Source organism: Indicator indicator, chromosome 3 (genome assembly GCF_027791375.1).
Source record: "Indicator indicator isolate 239-I01 chromosome 3, UM_Iind_1.1, whole genome shotgun sequence".
Classification (NCBI taxonomy): Eukaryota; Metazoa; Chordata; class Aves; order Piciformes; family Indicatoridae; genus Indicator; species Indicator indicator.
In genome coordinates, this window is record NC_072012.1 from 11591388 (window position 1) to 11610156 (window position 18769).

At 43.5% G+C, this 18769-nt stretch overlaps 1 protein-coding gene across 1 annotated transcript in view; it reads right to left on the reverse strand.

The window, feature by feature from the left end:
* The window catches only part of LRGUK (leucine rich repeats and guanylate kinase domain containing), a 66644-nt gene extending 49913 nt beyond the window's left edge, over window positions 1-16731 (reverse strand). Inside the window, exons 1-7 of the mRNA XM_054399768.1 lie at window positions 16537-16731; window positions 15290-15397; window positions 14544-14625; window positions 12847-12947; window positions 11472-11553; window positions 7958-8082; window positions 2675-2818 (exon numbers count right to left, since the gene is read on the reverse strand). Coding sequence (XP_054255743.1) covers window positions 2675-2818; window positions 7958-8082; window positions 11472-11553; window positions 12847-12947; window positions 14544-14625; window positions 15290-15397; window positions 16537-16731 — 837 coding nt within the window. The remainder of the gene's footprint in view (window positions 1-2674; window positions 2819-7957; window positions 8083-11471; window positions 11554-12846; window positions 12948-14543; window positions 14626-15289; window positions 15398-16536) is intronic.
* Window positions 16732-18769: the final 2038 nt, after the last annotated feature.

Here is an 18769-nt window from a genome sequence, read left to right on the forward strand (position 1 = left end):
AGAGAGGACATCTCCCAGGGGAGCAGAGAGGGAAGAAAGAGGAAGAGAATGACTCTGCAGATGGCCTTATAGGGTGCAGGATTTATGGGTAGAAATACGTCGTTTCCTGTGTCCACCCCTGTGGGTGGGCACCCAGGACACCAGAGGTGTATCTCATGCGGCAGTGGCAGGGGGCACCCAGCCTAAACTGCCACATTACGGAATATTCATTTTGAGACAAGAGGCCCACTACAGACCAGTTTTGACCAAGTTAAATGTCATTTGGGTGAATTTCCTAAATAAATCACGGAATGTCAACCATTAATATTTGAAAATCAGTGACCAGAGATAGGAAACTGGTTTGAAGACAAATCTGTGGTGCCCAATTTAGAAAAATCAAGCTTTTAAGATCATTCTGGGTGGTAGTAAGCTGATGCCACTCAGATCTTTGTTATTGAATGAAAATTGACTTCAAATTATTCTTCAGGAGGAAAAGCTGACTCATTAAACAGTTTCAATAACATCATTAAGAGAGGCACATTTTGATGAGGTAAAATTAATAGCTTTTCCCTGCCATAAAGAACAGTGGAAACTATACGAGGCAATGGAATTGGTGTTATTAATGTTAATAGCAACCATACTATTCGTTACCTTCCTGTCTTGTGCAATTGATGTACCTTTAAATGTCAACCTGAACACAGTGTGAAGAAAAGAATTCATAGTGCCTTGCATTAATCCTCTAAGTGTATCTTGCAGGTGGGGGAAAATAACTGAAAATGTTCAATTCCTGGTTTGTATTTTTATTTCTTATTTTCTTTAGTGATCTTTTTTCACCTGTAGATGTGTCTTTGATATCAGAGAGCTGGTGGAGTCTCCACCTCTGGAGAGATTCAAAACCTGCCTGGATGTGTTCCTGTGTGACCTTCTTTAGGTGAACCTGCCTTGGCAGGGAGGTTGGACTCTATGATCTCCAGAGGTACCTTCTAACCCCTACCATTCTGTGTAATCCTGTGTCTGTGCAACCAAAATGATTCAGGATTGATGATCCCTGGATGCTCAGTATCAAAAGAGCATGCATACATGGAATTTGGTTTCAAAATTTAAATACAAACCAGTCAGACTGTACCATTGTACTGCCACTGAAATTCTGGTGCATAACAACAGCTGCTTTAGCATAGTGTACCTGCAGCTCTACCTGACATGAAGTTTCCAGCTGAGAGCTCAGAAGAATCTGAGGTCATAAAACTGGGCTGAGAGCCCCATCCAGCCTAGATGTGGCTCTCAGCAACCTGATCCAGTGTGAGGTGTCCCTGTCCACAGCAGGGGGGTTAGAACTAGATGGTCACTTGCAACCCTAACAATTCTATGATTCTGTGATTTTGTATTAGCAAACCCTCCTGAGGTCTGGCAGTAGAGAAGCTGTGATGTAAGCAAAGATCCTCAGAAATAATCAAGCTGAACCCTCCCCATACTCACCCTTATCTTATGCACTCAGGGAGCACTGTTGGTTCTTTCTGTACAATGACACTAAAGTCTACAGCAGTGGTACCTAGGTAAAGAGGTACGTCTAGAGATACTAAAGAAGGCCTGAGGAGTACACTACCAATCTACATGTGAAGCAGCATTGGAGTGAAACACCAAAGGAAAAAATGTCATCTTCTCCAGTACTACAGAATCACATTATAGTGTGGGTTGGAAATGACTTCTGGAGAGCATCCAATCTTGCTAAAACACAATCACCCACAGCAGGCTGCCCTAGAATCTCTCCAGAGAAGGAGACTGCACAACCTCTCTGGGTAGCCTGGTCCAGTGCTCCAGCACCCTCACAGCAAAGTTTTTCCTAATGTTTAGGTGGAACTTCCTATATTCCAGTTTGTGCCTGTTGTCCCTTGTCTTGTCACTGGGCACTATGGAAAATAGTCTGGCCTCAGTCTCTTGACTCCCACTCTTTAGGTACTGATCAGCATTTAGAAGATCCCTTCTCAAGCTGCTCTTCTCCAGGCTGAACAGCTCCAGGTCTCTCAGGTTTGCTTCATAGGACTGATGCTCCAGGCCCCTCAGCATCTTCATAACCTTCACTAGACTCTCTCAAGTAGTTCCCTGTGTCTCTTGAACTGGGGAAGCCCAGAACTGGACCCAGTACTCCAGATGTGCCCTCACCAGGGCAGAGTCAAGGGGGAGGAGAAACTCCCTTGACCTGCTAGTCACCTTCTTAATCCACTCCAGGAGATCATTTGTGTTCTCAGCCATGACAGCAAATTGCTGGCCCATGGTGAACTTGTCCACCAGCACTCCCAGGTCCTTTACTGCAAAGCTGCTTCCCAGCAGGTCATCCCTTCACCTGTACTGGTGCAGGGGTTTATTCCTCCCCAGGCGCAGGACCCTACGCTTGTTGAACCTTATGAGGTTCCTGTCCACCCAAGTCTCCAGCCTGTACAGGTCCCACTAAACGGTAGCACACCCTGACAGGGTGCCAGACACTCCTTCCCATTTTGCATCATCAACCAACTTGCTGAGTGTCCACTTTGTCCCTTCATACAGGCCATTACAGAACATGTTGAGCAAGACTGGACCCGTTAATTACTTGCAGTGTTTTAAGTTTTCTTGATTAAGCCTCAAATGGGCTGAATTTTAGAAAGACCAAAAATAATTATATGTTCTTAGGGAAAACTGAGATCAACAGTAAGTTCCGTACCTGGTTGTCCTCCAGGCTGATCACCTCTAGTAGGCCATGTGCCTCCAAGCCTTGTAGACTAGTTATTTTATTCCTAGATAGGTCCAGCTTCTGTAGGGTTTTCAAGCTGTCCAAGCCAGTTATCTTCTCAATCTGGTTTGAGCTCTAAGAAAAAATGAAAGCACATAAGCTGTTGATAAAGCTCTGAAGATGGAACACAAGATTCATGAAGAACAGAGTTCACTTCAGTACTGAGAATCCTGTCACAAAGCCTATTATGCAATAGCCCCATCTTCATCTTGAGATGACATATTACAGCATTCCACACTGCTCAAGAAAAAAAAAAAAAAAAAATCAGCTATTTGATGATGAACTTATCTTCAGCTCACCTTGAAGAGCAGTGAGAGACAGCAGCGATAAGCAGAGCTCTAGCATTTAAAGTTGCTAGTGGAAAAAGGAAATCCTTGTCACTATACAAATCAAAATTTAGGAGATAGGTATGCATATGAAATTAAGAGAATATATATATATACATAAATATATAGAGCTTCCCTCTTTAGTCATGGTTGTATTTACAGTTCTGATTACAGAATAAACCACTATCTTCTTTGGACTACAGGTTAGCTGTAAAAATATCTCTAGGATACACAAGGAGATCTCATGATGATAAAATGGCTGTTTGGGTAAATTTTAGCATGAAGAGGAGGCTGACAGGAGATCTCACTGCTGTCTAGAACTATCTGAAAGGAGGTTGGAGCGAGGTGGGGGTTGGTCTCTTCTTCCTAGTATCAGGTTGTAAAACGACAGAAATGGCCTGAAAGTGTACCAGGGGAGGTTTAACTTGGATATTATGAATATTTTTTTTCCTGCAAGAGTGATGAGGCACTGGAACAGGCTGCCCAGGGAGGTGGTGGAGTCACCATCCTTGGAGGTGTTCAGGAAACATGGCACTTTGGGACATGGTGTAATGGCTATGGTGGTCTTAGGTTGATGGTTGGACTCAATGATTTCAGAAGTCTTTTCCAACTGATAAAATTCTATGATTCTATGATCTTAACACAGCCTAAGAGAAGGCAGCTTTTATTTACTGTAAGCAAGAGTATGCAATTAAATGCTTAAAAAAGGAAAAAACTCAGCACCTTAGTGCTAAGTTCATCTAGACAGAACTGATCCAAGCTTTTGAGAACTCATACTCAACTATCATTATTTGACATTGCTTCCAACCAAGGTACAAGATAGAAGACCTATATTTACCCCTGGACACCAGATGGTTTCATTTCTCAGGGCCTCACCAATCACATCCTGGTTTCTGCTATGAACTCCAAACAGGGATAACATGCTAGACGCTGTACTCATCTTTGTCCCAGTGGCCACACATACCCAGATGGCCTCTCAACGTGATTCTTGCTGTATAGCCTTGCAAGCTCTACTTTTCCAGCAGCATCACCTTGTGCCGAAAGCTTAGAAGCCTCATGTTCTATTAATAAATATTTAGGAACCATTGAAATAAATAAGCCAGCTGACTCTAATGTTAATCCAGTTGTCTGTCCTTGACATTTTTCCTGACTTTTAAATGTTTAATTAGGTTATTAATAGCATGGAGGCTCCTTCTTCCCTTCCTCTTCTTTGTTAGACCTCTGTTTAATCAGGTACAGCTCAGCTCCAGCTGCAAAAGGCTGTGCAAAAGGTGCACAGAAAATTCTGTGAACAAAAAGGATTTCTGTAGAGATCTCTTTTTGCAAAGCATAAAATTCCTTAGAGTCCATTTCATTAGAGCTGCACTTTTTTCTTTTTTTTTTTTTGCAAACATAAGCAGAATAAAGGCTTTTTTTTTTTTTTTTGGTCTAGCTAGGCAGTATTTACAGTTTTTGAAGCCTTTCTGGCCAGCTTCAGACCTTACAACTCTTTAAACCTAAAAAGCCCAAGGGAAAATGGAAAAGAAAGCTGAATCAATGGGAAGAGAGAGGATAACTGCTCCTGTGAAGAAAGAACTGCATTTTATTCTAATTAGTAAAGGAAAAAGCCATGCTAAAATCTGTCTATTTACATAATTTCCACATGACTATCTACTCTGCTAATTAAAAAAGACAAGCAGTTGGATAAATAATCACATCAGCATCTAAGAACCAAAAAGTGAAGAACATGTTCAGATTAATAAGGCTTAGCTGTTAACACAGCCTCCACAACATCTCACAGAGCAGATAACCATTACTAACAGAATTATGATTAGGCCTTTTAACAGCAGAGGAATTCAGCACACACAATGGTTGAATGACTCACTGGAGCTCTCCCTGAAGAAAGTATGTAGAGAAAAAAAAGTCTTCCTGGCAGCTTAGACTGTCAAATTCTTATAGTTAATTTCAGGACTTTTAGATATGATTTTGCCAGTCTGGGTTTGTCTTATCACAGAACCACTGAGTTCCAGCATAGTAGGAGTTGTCCCACTCCCCCTGCTGAAGGGATCCAGACAGGTTTGGAATCTCTCCAGAGAAGGAGATTCCACAACATCTTTGGACAGCCTGCTCCAGGGCTCTAGCACCCTCAAAAAATGTTTTTCTTCATGTTCAGAAGGAACCTTCAGGATTCCAGTTTGTGCCTGTTGCCCCTTGTTCTGTTGCTGGGTACCATCATGTTCAGAAGGAACCTTCTGGTTTCCAGTTTGTGCCTGTTGCCAGGCACCACTGAAAAGCGGCTGGCCCCATCCTCCTGACCCCCATCCTTTAGATGTTGATCAGCACTGAGAAGATCCCTTGTCAGGCTGCTCTTCTTCAGGCTCAACAGCCCCAGGTCTCAGCCTTTCCTCCTCAAAAAGATGCTTCAGTTCCCTCAGCATCTTTGAAGCCTCCACTCTCTCCAGTAGTTCCCTGTCTCTCTTGAACTGAGAAGCCCTGAACTGGCTCCAGTACTCCAGCTGTGGCCTCACTAGGGCAGAGTAGATGGAAAGGAGAACCTCCCTTGACCTGCTGGTCATGCTCTTCTGAGTACACCCCAGGTGACTACTGGCCTCCACTAAAACTGAGACAAAATTCAGTTCTGTTGTCACTGAAGGCAAAACTGAAAGCTACTGACTGCATTATAGATCTCAAATATACTAAACACACGTCACTGAACACTATTTTAATATATTATTCAAAGCACACTATTGGCACCTTTTAAATGTGAATACCTTCCCTGAATATTGGAGCAGTAATAGGTATAAGGGCCAATGAGTCGAGACCTTAGTTACTCTTTTTGTTTTATCAGTTACTGCAGCATAGAAGAAAAATCTTTAAATTTTTAAAAGGATTGGAAAAGAATATTTCTAATCCTGATAAGGGATTCACTTGCTTGACGTGAAATATTTATGTAGGTGCTTAAAACTAATGTAGTAAATTTCAGCATATTTCTAGGTCTAGGTTTTTGGTACTTATTTTTAAAATCCCATTGAAGAAATGAAATTGTGATTACAAAGTAAAACCTATTAAAAAGCAGTCTGTTGCACTTCAGAGCAACTGAATTGCATTACAAATAGTATCTGCTTCTGTTTCTGTTCAATCTCTCTACTGATGGCTCCTCCTCCTAAATATGATTTAGAAGAAAGTGTTGGTATTATTAAGGACAAGTTAGAGGCATGGAAGTGAGGACCACCGAGATAAATGCCTGCCCTAGGCACTGAAAGACTGAGGTCTGTTTTTGAGCTGGTTGTCCTTGGCTGTCTTCACAACCAACAAAGAGAAACAGGCACTTCCAAGGCCTGGTACATCTTGTGTTAAGGTAGATGCCAGCTGTTGGAGTATAATAATGAAGTATTTTATGCATCCATTCCTCTCCACCAACTTCTTGAGGCCGCAGTGAACAAGTAGCTGAGGAGAAGTTGTCTACACTGCAGAAATCTGAAGTCAGGTAAGATAAATCCCACTAAAGCATCTAGAAATCTAACACAGAAACATTGTATTTAAAGAAATAAAATAGGTGGATGAGCTGCTGCAACCACTTCCAGTTTCTCTCCCAGAATGAATATTAATAAGAAATACCTTCCAGTAAGGGTGGTGAGACACTGGAACAGGTTGCTCAGGGAAGTTGTGGATTTCCCCTCTCTGGAAGCCCAGATTGAATGAGGCCTTCAGCAACCTGGTCTAGTGGAAGGTGTCCCTCCCCATGGCAGGGAGGTTGGGACTAGATAACATTTAAGGTCTTTTCCAACCCAAACCATTTCAACAATTCATGTGATTCAAATAGAACCTGGATATCTTGATGCACAGCTGGCAATATAAAGCTTTCAATGTCATTGCAAGATCCTTCACAATATCCAAGATCCTTTAGTAATATTATCAGATTTGCATACTAAACTTCACTTATTTTCTTCAACAAGTGAAGGCATCTCAGGTCTCAGTTCTGCCTCTCCTGCCTCAGCTCATTGCTAGCATGAACATAACTTTACCAACAAAACACCAAACCACAAAATGATGGGGGTTAGAAGGGGTATCTGGAGATCACCCAGTCCAACCTTCCTGATAAAGCAGGGTCACTCACAGCAGGTTGTCCAGGATCACAATGGCCAGGAAGGTTTGGAATCTATCCAGAGAAGGAGACTCCACAATCTCTCTGGGCAGCCTGTTCCAGAGCTCTTAGCACCCTCCAGGGTTCTAGTTTGTACCCATTATCCCTTCTCCCATCACTGGGCACCACCAAAAAGAGTCTGGCCTCAGCCTCTTGACCCCCATGCTTTAGATATTGATCAGCCTTGAGATGACCCCCTCTCAGTCTGCTCTTCTCCAGGCTCAACAGCCCCAGGGCCCTCAGCCTTTCCTTTTCACAGATTCCCAAGTCCCCTCAGCATCTTTGGAGCTTCCACTGGACTCTCTCCAGTAGTTCCCTGTCTCTCTTGAAGTGGGGAGCCCAGAACTGGACCCAGTCCTCCACATACGGCCTCACTAGGGCACAGCATAAGAAATAAACTTTAAAATAGAAAAAAACAACACTTATTGTTTGTATTGTGGGACTTGCACAGTAAACACCTTTTTACACATCCTCTAGACAACAAAATCTACCTGGAGTGAATGCAAAACATCTTTGGAGAAATTCAAACCCAGCTGGACAAGGTGCTAAGCAGCCTCCACTGAAGGTGGCTCTGCTTTGAGCAGAAGCTTCCTCAGACACCTCCACAGCTCCCTTCTTAACCTATATCATTCTGTGATCCTAGATGAATAAAACATGTCCAGTATTACAAATATCTCTGAAAATTTGCTATGTAATTACCTTCACATTAAGACACTGATGTACTGACATAAGACAGGAGAACAACTCAAGGCACATATTTCTTACCAGATTGAGTATTCTGATAGGCAAGTTCTCAAGTCCACTGATTTCAACGAGTCTGTTGTGTGACAAACTGAGATGAGTCAGACTGTGACACTTTTCCAGTCCTCTTATCTTCTCTATGTTATTAACTATACAGAGGTTTTTGCATGTAAGGAAAACCACAACACAAAACCTTAGCAATAATTAGTAGCTACATCAGCCACGAGAGATTCACTTCTTGGTATGGAGAAGTTTGGATCAAATGCTTCATGCTAAGGAGGTTTAAAACCTAATTGCCCACACTCATGTCTCTTCTGGAGCTTGCTGTCTACTTCTCTGATCAACACAAGTTTTTGTAGAAGAGCAAGAGAAATGAATTAGTAAGCACAGATTTATCTTTTTGTAAGACCTTGCATGAGGCTGCCTCTGTCATTTTAGAAGAGAAAATAAACCCATCCACAGACACTGACATTTGACATATATTGATTGCATACAGAATGGGGCTGCTTCCCCTTCAACTGAGGAGGAAAAGTTTTGGCAAGGAAAACAACACGTTTAAGCCATAAGTATTAATATTAGGCAGCAGATTGCTAAGCACTAAAACCACAATGAGTTTAATGTCTCACTATCATGATTTGTGAGGTATTGCCCAAAATGCCTCCTTTTCTGCTCTGGGCAGTTTCCTCCTTAAAAATTAATTTATGAACAGAGGCTAAAAAGATGCTGAGGGGCCTGGAACATCTCTGTGAGAAGGAAAGGCTGAGAAACCTAGGGCTGTACAGCCCATAGAGGAGCAGACCAAGAGGGGATCTTCTAAATGCCCATCAATATCTAAATGGCAGTTGCCAAGAGGATGGGTCTAGATTCTTTTCAGTGGTGCCCAGTGACAATACAAGGGGCAACAGAAACAAACTGGAACCCAGGAGGTTCAACCTAAACATAAGAAAAACCTTCTTTCTTGTGAGGCTGCCAGAGCCCTGGAGCAGGCTACCCAGAGAGGTTGTGAGGCCTCCTTTGGAGAAATTCCAAACCCACCTGGACACGATCCTGAGCAACCTGTGGGTGACCCTGTTCTAGCAGGGGAGTTGGACTAGATGATCTCCAGAGGTCCCTTCTAACCCCTACCATTTTGTGATTCTCTGTTGTGCTTGTTTGCACCTGTTGGAAAAGTTACATCTGCATCATAATTAACTACAGTAAGAAATGCTTAGCTATTGTCAGTAAGAAATGCATGGTGAACATTGCTAGTGCTGCATGTTACTTAACATATATTGTAATTTATGATTACAAAGAAGAGCTTCTTTTGTCTGCCATGTCTTCAGCAAGGAGTGCTTGACACGGAACACTGGCACTTTGCTATTCTAAATCCTGCACTCCTAAATTCTGCACTCATTTTACTCTCTTTCAGAGGCTCCCTGTTGCAGCTGTATGCCTGAAACAGTTTTTCTCCCTATTTCAGTGGCATCTTCATTGACAAATGAAGAAATAGAAGACAGCATCCTGCTGCATTGAAACCAAATGAAAAAAATACTGATTCAGATCCACAATAGAAGTCTCAGATCTCTTTTTTTTTTTTTTCTCCCCTTTCCTTTCCATTTTGCTGTATGGATTTTCCTCTGCAATGGAAAATTAGAATTGTGAAGGGGAAGTGTCCCAATGCCATTTTCTGACAAGAATCATGTCACCTGCACACCATGTAAAACGTGTGAACAATGTAACCTGGGTGCCCTGGAAATGCTTTCTCTGCTCCTACATGACAAAGACATTGAATTAACATCATTTGGTATTGGGCTTCTTCAAGGGCAAGAGACAGAGAATGAACTGCAACAACCTGCTGTCTTCTCCTTTTCAGAGAGCAGAAAATCACAATGCAGTTTATGAAGCAGAGAGGAAAGGTTCACAAGCTCTTGGGAAGGAATTCTAAGTAAGGCAGCATGGCCTTTCAGAAAAGCACAGGAGAATCCTGGGGGAAACTAGGACTACTATCATAGAATCATAGAATGCTAGAGGTTGGAAGTGACCTCTAGGGAATAACTAGTCCAAACCCCTTGCTAAAGAAGGGGCACCCAGGGCAGATTGCCCAGGATCACAATGTCCAGGTGGCTTTGGAATTTCTCCAGAGAAGGAGACTCCACAACCTCTCTGGGCAGCCTGCTCCAGGGCTCCACTACCCTCACAGCAAAGAAGTTTTTGATGTTCAGATTGAATCTCCAGGTGCCAGTTTGTGCCCATTGCCCCTTGTCCTTTTGCTGGTCCCATTCTCTTGAAACCTGACCTTCAGATATTGATGAGCATTTAGAAGATCCCTGCTCAGTCTGCTCTCCTCCAGGTTAAACAGCCTTTCTTCCCCACAGAGATCATAGAATGGTAGGGGCTGGAAGGGACCTCAAAGATCATCCAGTCTGACCTCCCTGCCAGAGCAGGATCACCTATACCAGGTCACACAGGTATGCATCCAGGTGGATTTTGAATGTCTCCAGAGAGGAAGACTCCACAACCCACCCTGGGCAGCCTGTTCCAGTGTTCCATCACCCTCACAGTGAAAAAAAATTTCCTCATGATTCCATGGAACTTTCTATGCCTCAACTTCCACCCACTGCCCCTCGTCCTGTCATTGGGCATCACCCAGCAGAGCCTGGCTCCATCCTCTCTGCATTCACCCCCTGCATGAGGTCCAGGTCCCCATTAATGATGCTCCAGGTCCCTCAGTACCTCAGTCTTCACTGGACTCTGTCCAGTAGTTCCCTCTCTTTTAAACTGAAGAGCCCAGAAGTGGACCCAGTCCTCCAGATGTGTCCTCACCAGGGCAGAGTAGAACAGGGAGGAGAACCTTCCTTGACCACTCTTAAAGCTCCCCAGGATGCCATTGGGCTTCTAAGTGTGGCCTATCATGGCCAGCCTTGGAGAACTAAGCAATGAAGCGACTTAATCTGCAGGTTCACACTTAGCTGAATTTTGCCAGAACAGTGTTTCTACTCTCACAGACTGAGTACCACAGTGACAGTGTGGAAGGTGGGTGGAACATTTTCCCTCAACATACTCTAGGAAGTTTTCTCTCAGAGAATCTCTTTATAGTCATTAAATGGCCTTGTCCCCCAGAGAGCCTCTGCAGTCCCTGTGTAATTAGCTATGTCCAAGATTAAACAACATGCACCTTTTTCATTTTTAAGGGAGCTTAGTGTTCTAAGCTGATTTCCTATTAACCTTTCTTATATAAAAGTACTGAGATTACTTACTACCTCTGCCATGCACAGGCAGTGTGACATATCACTTCTTCAGTTGTACATGATGCAAAGTGGAGGTTTCTCTGTGTTCTTCTAGAGGTTAATACCTTACATGTGCACATAAACACCTTTAACACTGCGCATGTTTAAAGTAAATTAAGATCAGGTTCACTACCAGAATTAGAGTTGCTTCTGAAGACAAAACTGACATAAAGGAAAAAGACAAAAAAAAAGCAGGTATCTGTTTCAAGCAAACAGCTCTTCAGAAAGCAAACAAGAACCTCTTCTCCCACTCAGGTTTCCTCAAAGGATACAATCCAGAAAGAGTTTAGTAAGTGATTGGTATGCTGACAAATCTTCCATTTTAGGTATTTGATTGTAGGAAAAATCCACTTCCTAAAGGAAAAAGGAGTCAGAAAGTTAGTTTTACTTCTTCAACATTTATGGTTGTCTTGTAAAACTAAACTGTTGCTACATTGAGCTTGTGATAAAGGGCATGGAAGAAATAAGTTCATTGATATTGAAGGCTCCTTTTTATGACACACAGAATTCACAACTCCTAAAATTATCCTTTCTTCTAATGACACCATCATAACAGTCTAGAAATTATGCAAACGTATTAGAAAAAGCTAACAGAGAAGACAGAAATTAGTCACAGAATCATAGAACGGTTTGGATTGGAAGGGACCTTTAAAGGTCATCTAGTCCAACCCTTCCTGCAGTGAGCAGGGACATCTTCAACCAGAGCAGGTTGCTCAGAGTTCCAAATAATCTGACCTGGAGTGGTTCCAGGGATGGGGCATCTGTCACCTCTCTGGGCAACCTACGCCACTGCTTTACCACCCTCAGCTCAAAAAATTTCTTCCTTCTCTCAAGTCTAAATCTCCCCTCTTCTAGTTTAAAAACATCACCCATTGTCCTGTCACAAAAGGACCTGCTAAAAAGTCTGTCTCCATCTTTCTTACTGGCCTTTTTAAGTACTGAAAGGCTGCAATAATGTCTCCCTGAAGCCTTTCTCTTCTCCAGGCTGAACAACTCCGACTCTCTCAGCCTGTCCTCCTAGAAACACATATAAGCTGTATTTCAAAACAACCTCATTCTTTTTATAACCCAAAGTAGGCTGCAAGAAAGGGAAGACTAGCAAACAGCTGTACTTCCAGAAGTGGAGCACCAGCCAATTTGAAAGGAAGGAAATCATCCCAAGGAAGATCTCATGAAGGTGTGGAACACTGGAACAGGTTGCCAAGGGAGAAGGTGGAGACCTCGTCACTAGAGACATTCAAAATGAGGCTTGATGGGGCTCTGAGCCATCTGATCTAGTTGAGGATGTTCCTGCTTACTGCAGGGAGGTGGACTAGCTGACCTCTAGAGGTCCCTTTCAAACAGTGCATTCTATGATTCTAATTTGACAAGCAAAGAAAACATTCTGGCTACGTTTACCTCTGTCTAGAAGACTTAGCTGTACAATACACCTTCGCATGGCATAGCAGGCTTCAGAGTGTGAAAGAAAATAACAGTGTGAAACATGCAATGTAAAATACCCAAAGATGTGGAAAACAGATTAAATGTTATGTGAAGTAAGAAAGGAAGGCATAAAAAAAACCCAAACAACATTTTTGCACATCTAAATTAGATTTCGAAAACCATTTCAATTAAACACTATAAAGTGCATTTTGCTTTGCAGCTTACCTTGAGATTTTTAGGTGGCTCAAAACTGAAATATGTAGTCAGTTCATTGTTGGAAGCATTCAGTTCCAGTAAATAAGGCATGTGACTGATACAAGAAAGATCTGGTAACAAAACAAAATGGCAGATCATGTGTGAATGAACAGGTGAATGCAGGGAGCATGATGGCAAAATGAGACAATCAAGTCCAAGAGCAATCAAAAATGATTTTGTAGCTACACATTCAGAAAGTGATGTCTGAAATGCAAAAATTAAAGATATTAACTACCTTCTACTAGAAAAAATCCAACCAAACAAGATGGCTCCTAAATCAAAAAGAATAAATAATTAAGCTCTACCTTTCTGTTATGTCAATTGATTTGTCCTCTATAACAAGAGGGAGATTACCTGTGTCTTAAAAAACTAATTAACAAAGAAATGTATTTAGGCTGCTATTGAAGACTAAGTGACTAGTTGCTATGGAGAAGACCCTGCTCTGTTCAGATCTACCCTTCAGAGACAAACTGTTAGTAAAAATGAGCACAGAGAAGTGTTGTCTTATAAATGCTAGTATTGTTGGAATCCAGCATCCCAAGTGGAATGAACTTTAAAGAAATAATGCAACAGGTTCCCCACCACAGCTTATGCCTTTTGGTGTGAAATTAAAACACAAGTTGAGGAGTACAAGGGAGGGGGTAGGGATAGAATAGGATGGAATCGTAGAATCACAGAATGGGTTGGATTGGAAGAGACCTTTCAAGTCCAAACCCCCAACAGTCAACAGGAACATCTGCAACTAGAGCAGGTTCCTCAGAGTCCCAAACAACCTGGGCTGGAATTGTTCCAGGGATAGGGCATCTACTACCTCTCTGGACAACCTGTGACAGTGTTTCACTACCTACACTGTTAAAAAAAAAAAAAAAAAAAATCTCTTCCTTCTACCTAGCCTGAATCTCCACTTTTAGTTAAAAGCCATAACCCCTTGTCCTGTCACAACAGGTCCTGCTAAAGTCTGTCCTAGCTTTCTTCTTGTCCCCTTTAAGTACTGGAAGGCCAGGACAAGGTCACCCTGAAGCCTTCTCTTCTCCAGACTGAACAACCCCAACTCTCTCAGCCTGGCCTCACAGAAGAGGGCTTCCAGGCCTCTGATCCATTACATGGCCTCCTCTGTCCTCACTCCAACAGGTTTATGTTTGTCCTGTGCTGAGGACTCCAGAGCTGGACATAGCACTGCAGGCGGGGTCTCAGCAGAGATAAGTAAAGGAGAATCACCTCCTTCAACTCGCTGGCCGTGAGTTTACCCCAGTCCCCACTTTTCTAAATCCAGGATGTAATTTGTTACATTTTGTGACCCGTTGCAAATCTTGCCAAAGGAAGTCCAAGGCTGGGAAATCTGTAGCAAACATAACTTTAAATAGTGTAACATGTGCACATGTAAAATCTCAACCTTAGCCTTGTACTGACATGCTTGCTTGCATTTTATCTTTGGATAATAAACTGGACAATAATCTCTGTGTTCCCACTGACAAATACCTGCTGCCTGAATGGTCCATACATCATTTTTGAAAAGACTGAGCCATCATCTTATTTTGTAGAGCTGGAGTAGTGACACCATTAAAACACAGACCAGGCTTTGTGATACTAAAGCTCCACGGTATAGTGCATTTCTTATCACAAATGATTTCACAACCCAAGAATTTACTTGTGTGTTTGCCACATACCATTAATTTTATTATATGAAAGTTCCAGCTTCTGTAGGTGAATGTATTTGGAGAGAATGTTAATGTCACTTAACTCACGACCCTGGAAAAACAAAGCAAAGAGACTTTAATAGCCAGCTGTAGAACCTCATCCTCTCTTCCAAGAGATAAGCAGGAGCAGGAGACATTGAAGAGGTACCCCAAGGTCCTTCCAGCTGGATGTGTCATAATAGGATGACATATACAGAAATTGATGTTAGACCTGCAGACCAGCCATGAATGGACAAAATGTAAAAAGAAGACTTAAAAACACAAGCAGGAGAGACAGATGCAGCTAGAAAAAACGCCAGAAAAACAAGGCTGCAAAGAAGAGGCAGCAGCAGCAAGTAACCTTTAAAAAGACACAATCATTTTAACTTTCTGAAGGGACAAAGCAGCATTTGAAGGTGTTTAGCATCTTACTCTTTTCTTTCTTTTTCTCCAGCTGACTAAAGCAGAAAGAGACATTTTCACATTGAAAGATTGGGCAAGGAAAATATCTTACTGCTGTTGCTACTTAGGGAAAGAGACAACATGGATATGGCAGTTGTCAGCAAGAGCCATGCTGTCTTGTCAAAGCCCCATGTACATGAAGTGGCATTGACAGGCAGAGGCAAAAATCTGCCACTTGATTTTTTTTTTTTACTAGACCAACTATTTGCTGCTAAAAAGAGAAAACTTTTTGAGCAGAGAAACACTTTACAATGATGTTGTTTGCTTATACTTACTGAAAGTGAGAGATTAAGATAAACGTATTCAATACCAGGGGCTGAGCGCCCCAGCTTGTGGAGTCCCTCAGCTACAATATCTTCATCCAACACTCCATCAAACTGATCCTACAAAACAACAGGCAGTGGGGGGAACAGGGAGAGGAATGGATTAAGGGGAGATTTATGAAGTAAAATTCCACACGTGGTGGAATCTAGGGGCTGCTTGGGATGCGATCAGAAACAGAGCTTAATGAAAGTCCTCAATCAAACGTTGCTTTCAGTGCTCTATCACCCTACTAAAGCACCACATATTAGGGAAAATGATTAATACCACCCTCTAAACACGTAAGCAGAAATATATCATCTACTAGCTCTATACACTTTAAAAGCTTCAACAGGTTTTTTTGTTGGGATTTTTCTTTTTTGTTGTTGTTTACTTTCTGGTTTAAACCAGCAGCTCTAAAAAGGACTTGTTTCCAGAGATGCTAGGCCATGAAACTCACATCGGTTATGGATATTAACATCTCAGCAAAGCAGCACTAACATAACCCCAGTGTTGCACCCCAATATGCACGTTATTGGAGGCCCTTTCAATTTGTTCAGCATGAGCAGCTAGTGCTACTCTTCAGAGAACAGGCTTTGCCAAAGAGAGCACTTGACAGATGGCACTAATGAAGCACTGCGTAGGTTTAACGAGAAAATAAGCCAATGGTTTGTGAAATTCCTATAAGCTTGGAGAAGTCATACAACAATTGCTAATCTAGGGACCAAGATAAATAATGTTTCAGATGGTAACCACCTAAATTATAGTACCTACATGTTATAGCAATGGAGAGTTCAGGCGTGTTTCTACAGGGTAGAAGTATGAGGTGATAATGCTGTGGCAGCGGACACTTTAGAGCCCAAAAGAGTAGGGAGAGAAAAATTCATTTGGGTCCCGGGACTTCTTGAATCTCAGGACAGGGCATAGCAACCAGTAATTTGGCCATTCACATGGCAGCTTATCCTTAGCCTTTACACAGCAAAAATAAAGAAGGGCAATCTAGAACTATCCTGACCACCAGAGGGATAAAAAGGACCCCGAAATAAGGCAGGAACGAGGCGCGAGGGGAAACTGACCAAAAGAGTCTTCCCACTTTGGTGAGCCCGCCGACTGCCCCTCCTTTGCCCCACAATTACACTGAGCGATGAGGGAGGAAAGGGGCAGTTCCCTCACAAACACACCCTTCCCAAATCGCTGGGGAGGGGGAGTTACTGAGCTGCACCTCTAGGCGGTCTGAGTCCTCTTCACTCTCCTCCTCCTCCTGGTAAGGCAGACTGAACTCTGGCTGCGGCAGGCTGGGCTTGTCCTGGGGCAGCTCCTCGGGGACCTCCTCTGAGAGGTGCTGCGGAAGGCCATGAGAAGGGAGAAGCGGCTCTCCGAGGCCGTCCCCTCCCACGGTCTGAACAGCCTCCGCCATGAGCTAAGACGAAGAGAGGGCGCGAAGGGCGCTATACGGTGGGCGCCTCACACCCCTTCACCCCTCGGGGCAGGCCGCCGCCATCTTGTTTGCACTCCCGTTGCCGTGGGGACGAGAGACGCGCAGCGGCTCCTGCGGGGCGGAGACTCGCGCCCACCGGCAGCCAGACAATAGAAAGGTGGCGTCTGGCGCGGCACAGGACGCGAGTTTTAAGGCTGTGAGTGGGGCCCGCCGGCAGCACCCGCCAGCAACACCCGCCGGGCCGCAGCGCATGCTGGGAGTTGTCGTCCGCCTCACGGGCGCCTTCCCTCGCGGGTGTCTCGCCTCCCACACCGCATTTCCCCCTCACACAGCCTTTCGCCTCAGCAGTCTCAGGCAATGCTCCAGGCTTCGGGATGAGTGCCTCGAAAGCTGTCCGGTGGAAAAGGACTTCGGGGTGTCGGTCAACAACTAGTTGAAGATGAGCCCAGTGTGTGCCCCAGCATCCTGGCTTGGATCAGCAGTCGTGAGGCCAAGCAGGGATTGTCCCTCTGTACTGGACACTGATGAGGCTAACATTCAAATCCTGGGTTCAGTTTTTGGCCCCTCACTCCAAGAAGGACACTGAGGTGCTGGAGCAAGTCCAGAGAAGGGCAACCAAGCTGGTGAATAGTTTATAGCACAAGTCCTGTGAGGAACAGGTGAGGGAACTGGATTTTTTTAGCCTGGAGCAAAGGAGGATGAGGGGAGACCTTGTGGCTTTCTGCAGTTCCCTGAAAGGAGATTGGAGTAAGCTGGGGGCCTGTCTCCCAAGGAACAAGGAACAGGACAAAAGGAAATGACCTCAAGTTGCACCAGGGGAGGTTTAGGTTGGAAATGAGGAACGATTTCTTCCCCTTAAGGGTTGTCAAGGCCTGGAAGAGACTGCCTAGGGAAGTCGTGAACGGAGTTCACTGTCCCTGGAGGTACTGAAAAGCTGTGGAGATGTTGTGCTGAGGGACATGGTTCAGTGGTGACCTGGCAGTGCTGGGCTAATGGTTGAATTCAGTGATCTTACAGATCTCCTTTAACCACAACAATTATGTGATTCCTAGTCCCACTCTTCCACAGCAGAAGAAAGAGTGTGTTCACCTCCATTTGTATCTTCCAGATCAGGATTCAACATCTGTACTGTCAGAAGAATGATCTCCAGCATTATCAGCCACAAAGCCCTGGGCTTTGTGCAAGACGGCGGCTTTGCTCTGCGACACCGTAACAAGAAAAAGGGCCATGCAGGGAGTCTGCAGCTCCGTCTCCCAGTTATCTGTTTTGGACAGAGTCCAGTCCTGGTCTTCCTAGTTTTAATAATTTATACTGGAAGTCTCAGTCATCTGCTGGGGTGAGGGTCTGAAGCTATTTGAAATGGTGAAGTCATGTGCTTCCTTAAGAAAAAAGTACAATTTCAGAACTCATGGGGGGAAAAAAAAATCTGTATAATTTTGCTGGAAACATTTGGAAAATAATAAAAGATCAGGCTGTCATAGCAGGGGGATCTAAAATGACAGCTTTTGAAATCACTTTGCTTGTCTTTTTTTTATTTTAATCACCACAAAAGCCTAACTGCTTACATGGGTGAGCTCATGGGGTGGACCCATCTTGGCATGCAGGATGCCCATACATGGAGTAGGTGCTGGTGCCATGATCTCTCCAGGATGATAATTTTGTTTAGCCCTGCAAAGCATTGTGTTAAAATTACTGTTTCGCTACTGTTTCCTTTTGAGGAAATCAAAAGCTCATCACACCATGTTGCACGGAAAGAAATAAAAATCCCCAATTGTAGCCAGCAACAAGCTTTGGACCACTAAAAATTGTCTTACAGATACCAATCCACTCTCACTGTAAATATTAAGATGCTAAAGATATTTGAGGTTTGGGTAAGCATGTTTTGTGATTAGCTGAGTTGTGCGCAGTAACCTCTTGGCTCCAGTCATGCCCTGTGGCAGCGAGTTCCATGAGTTCATTAGTGCAGAATGAAAAAAAAAAAAAACAGAAAAAGTTATTTGTTTTCTCTCATTTAAGG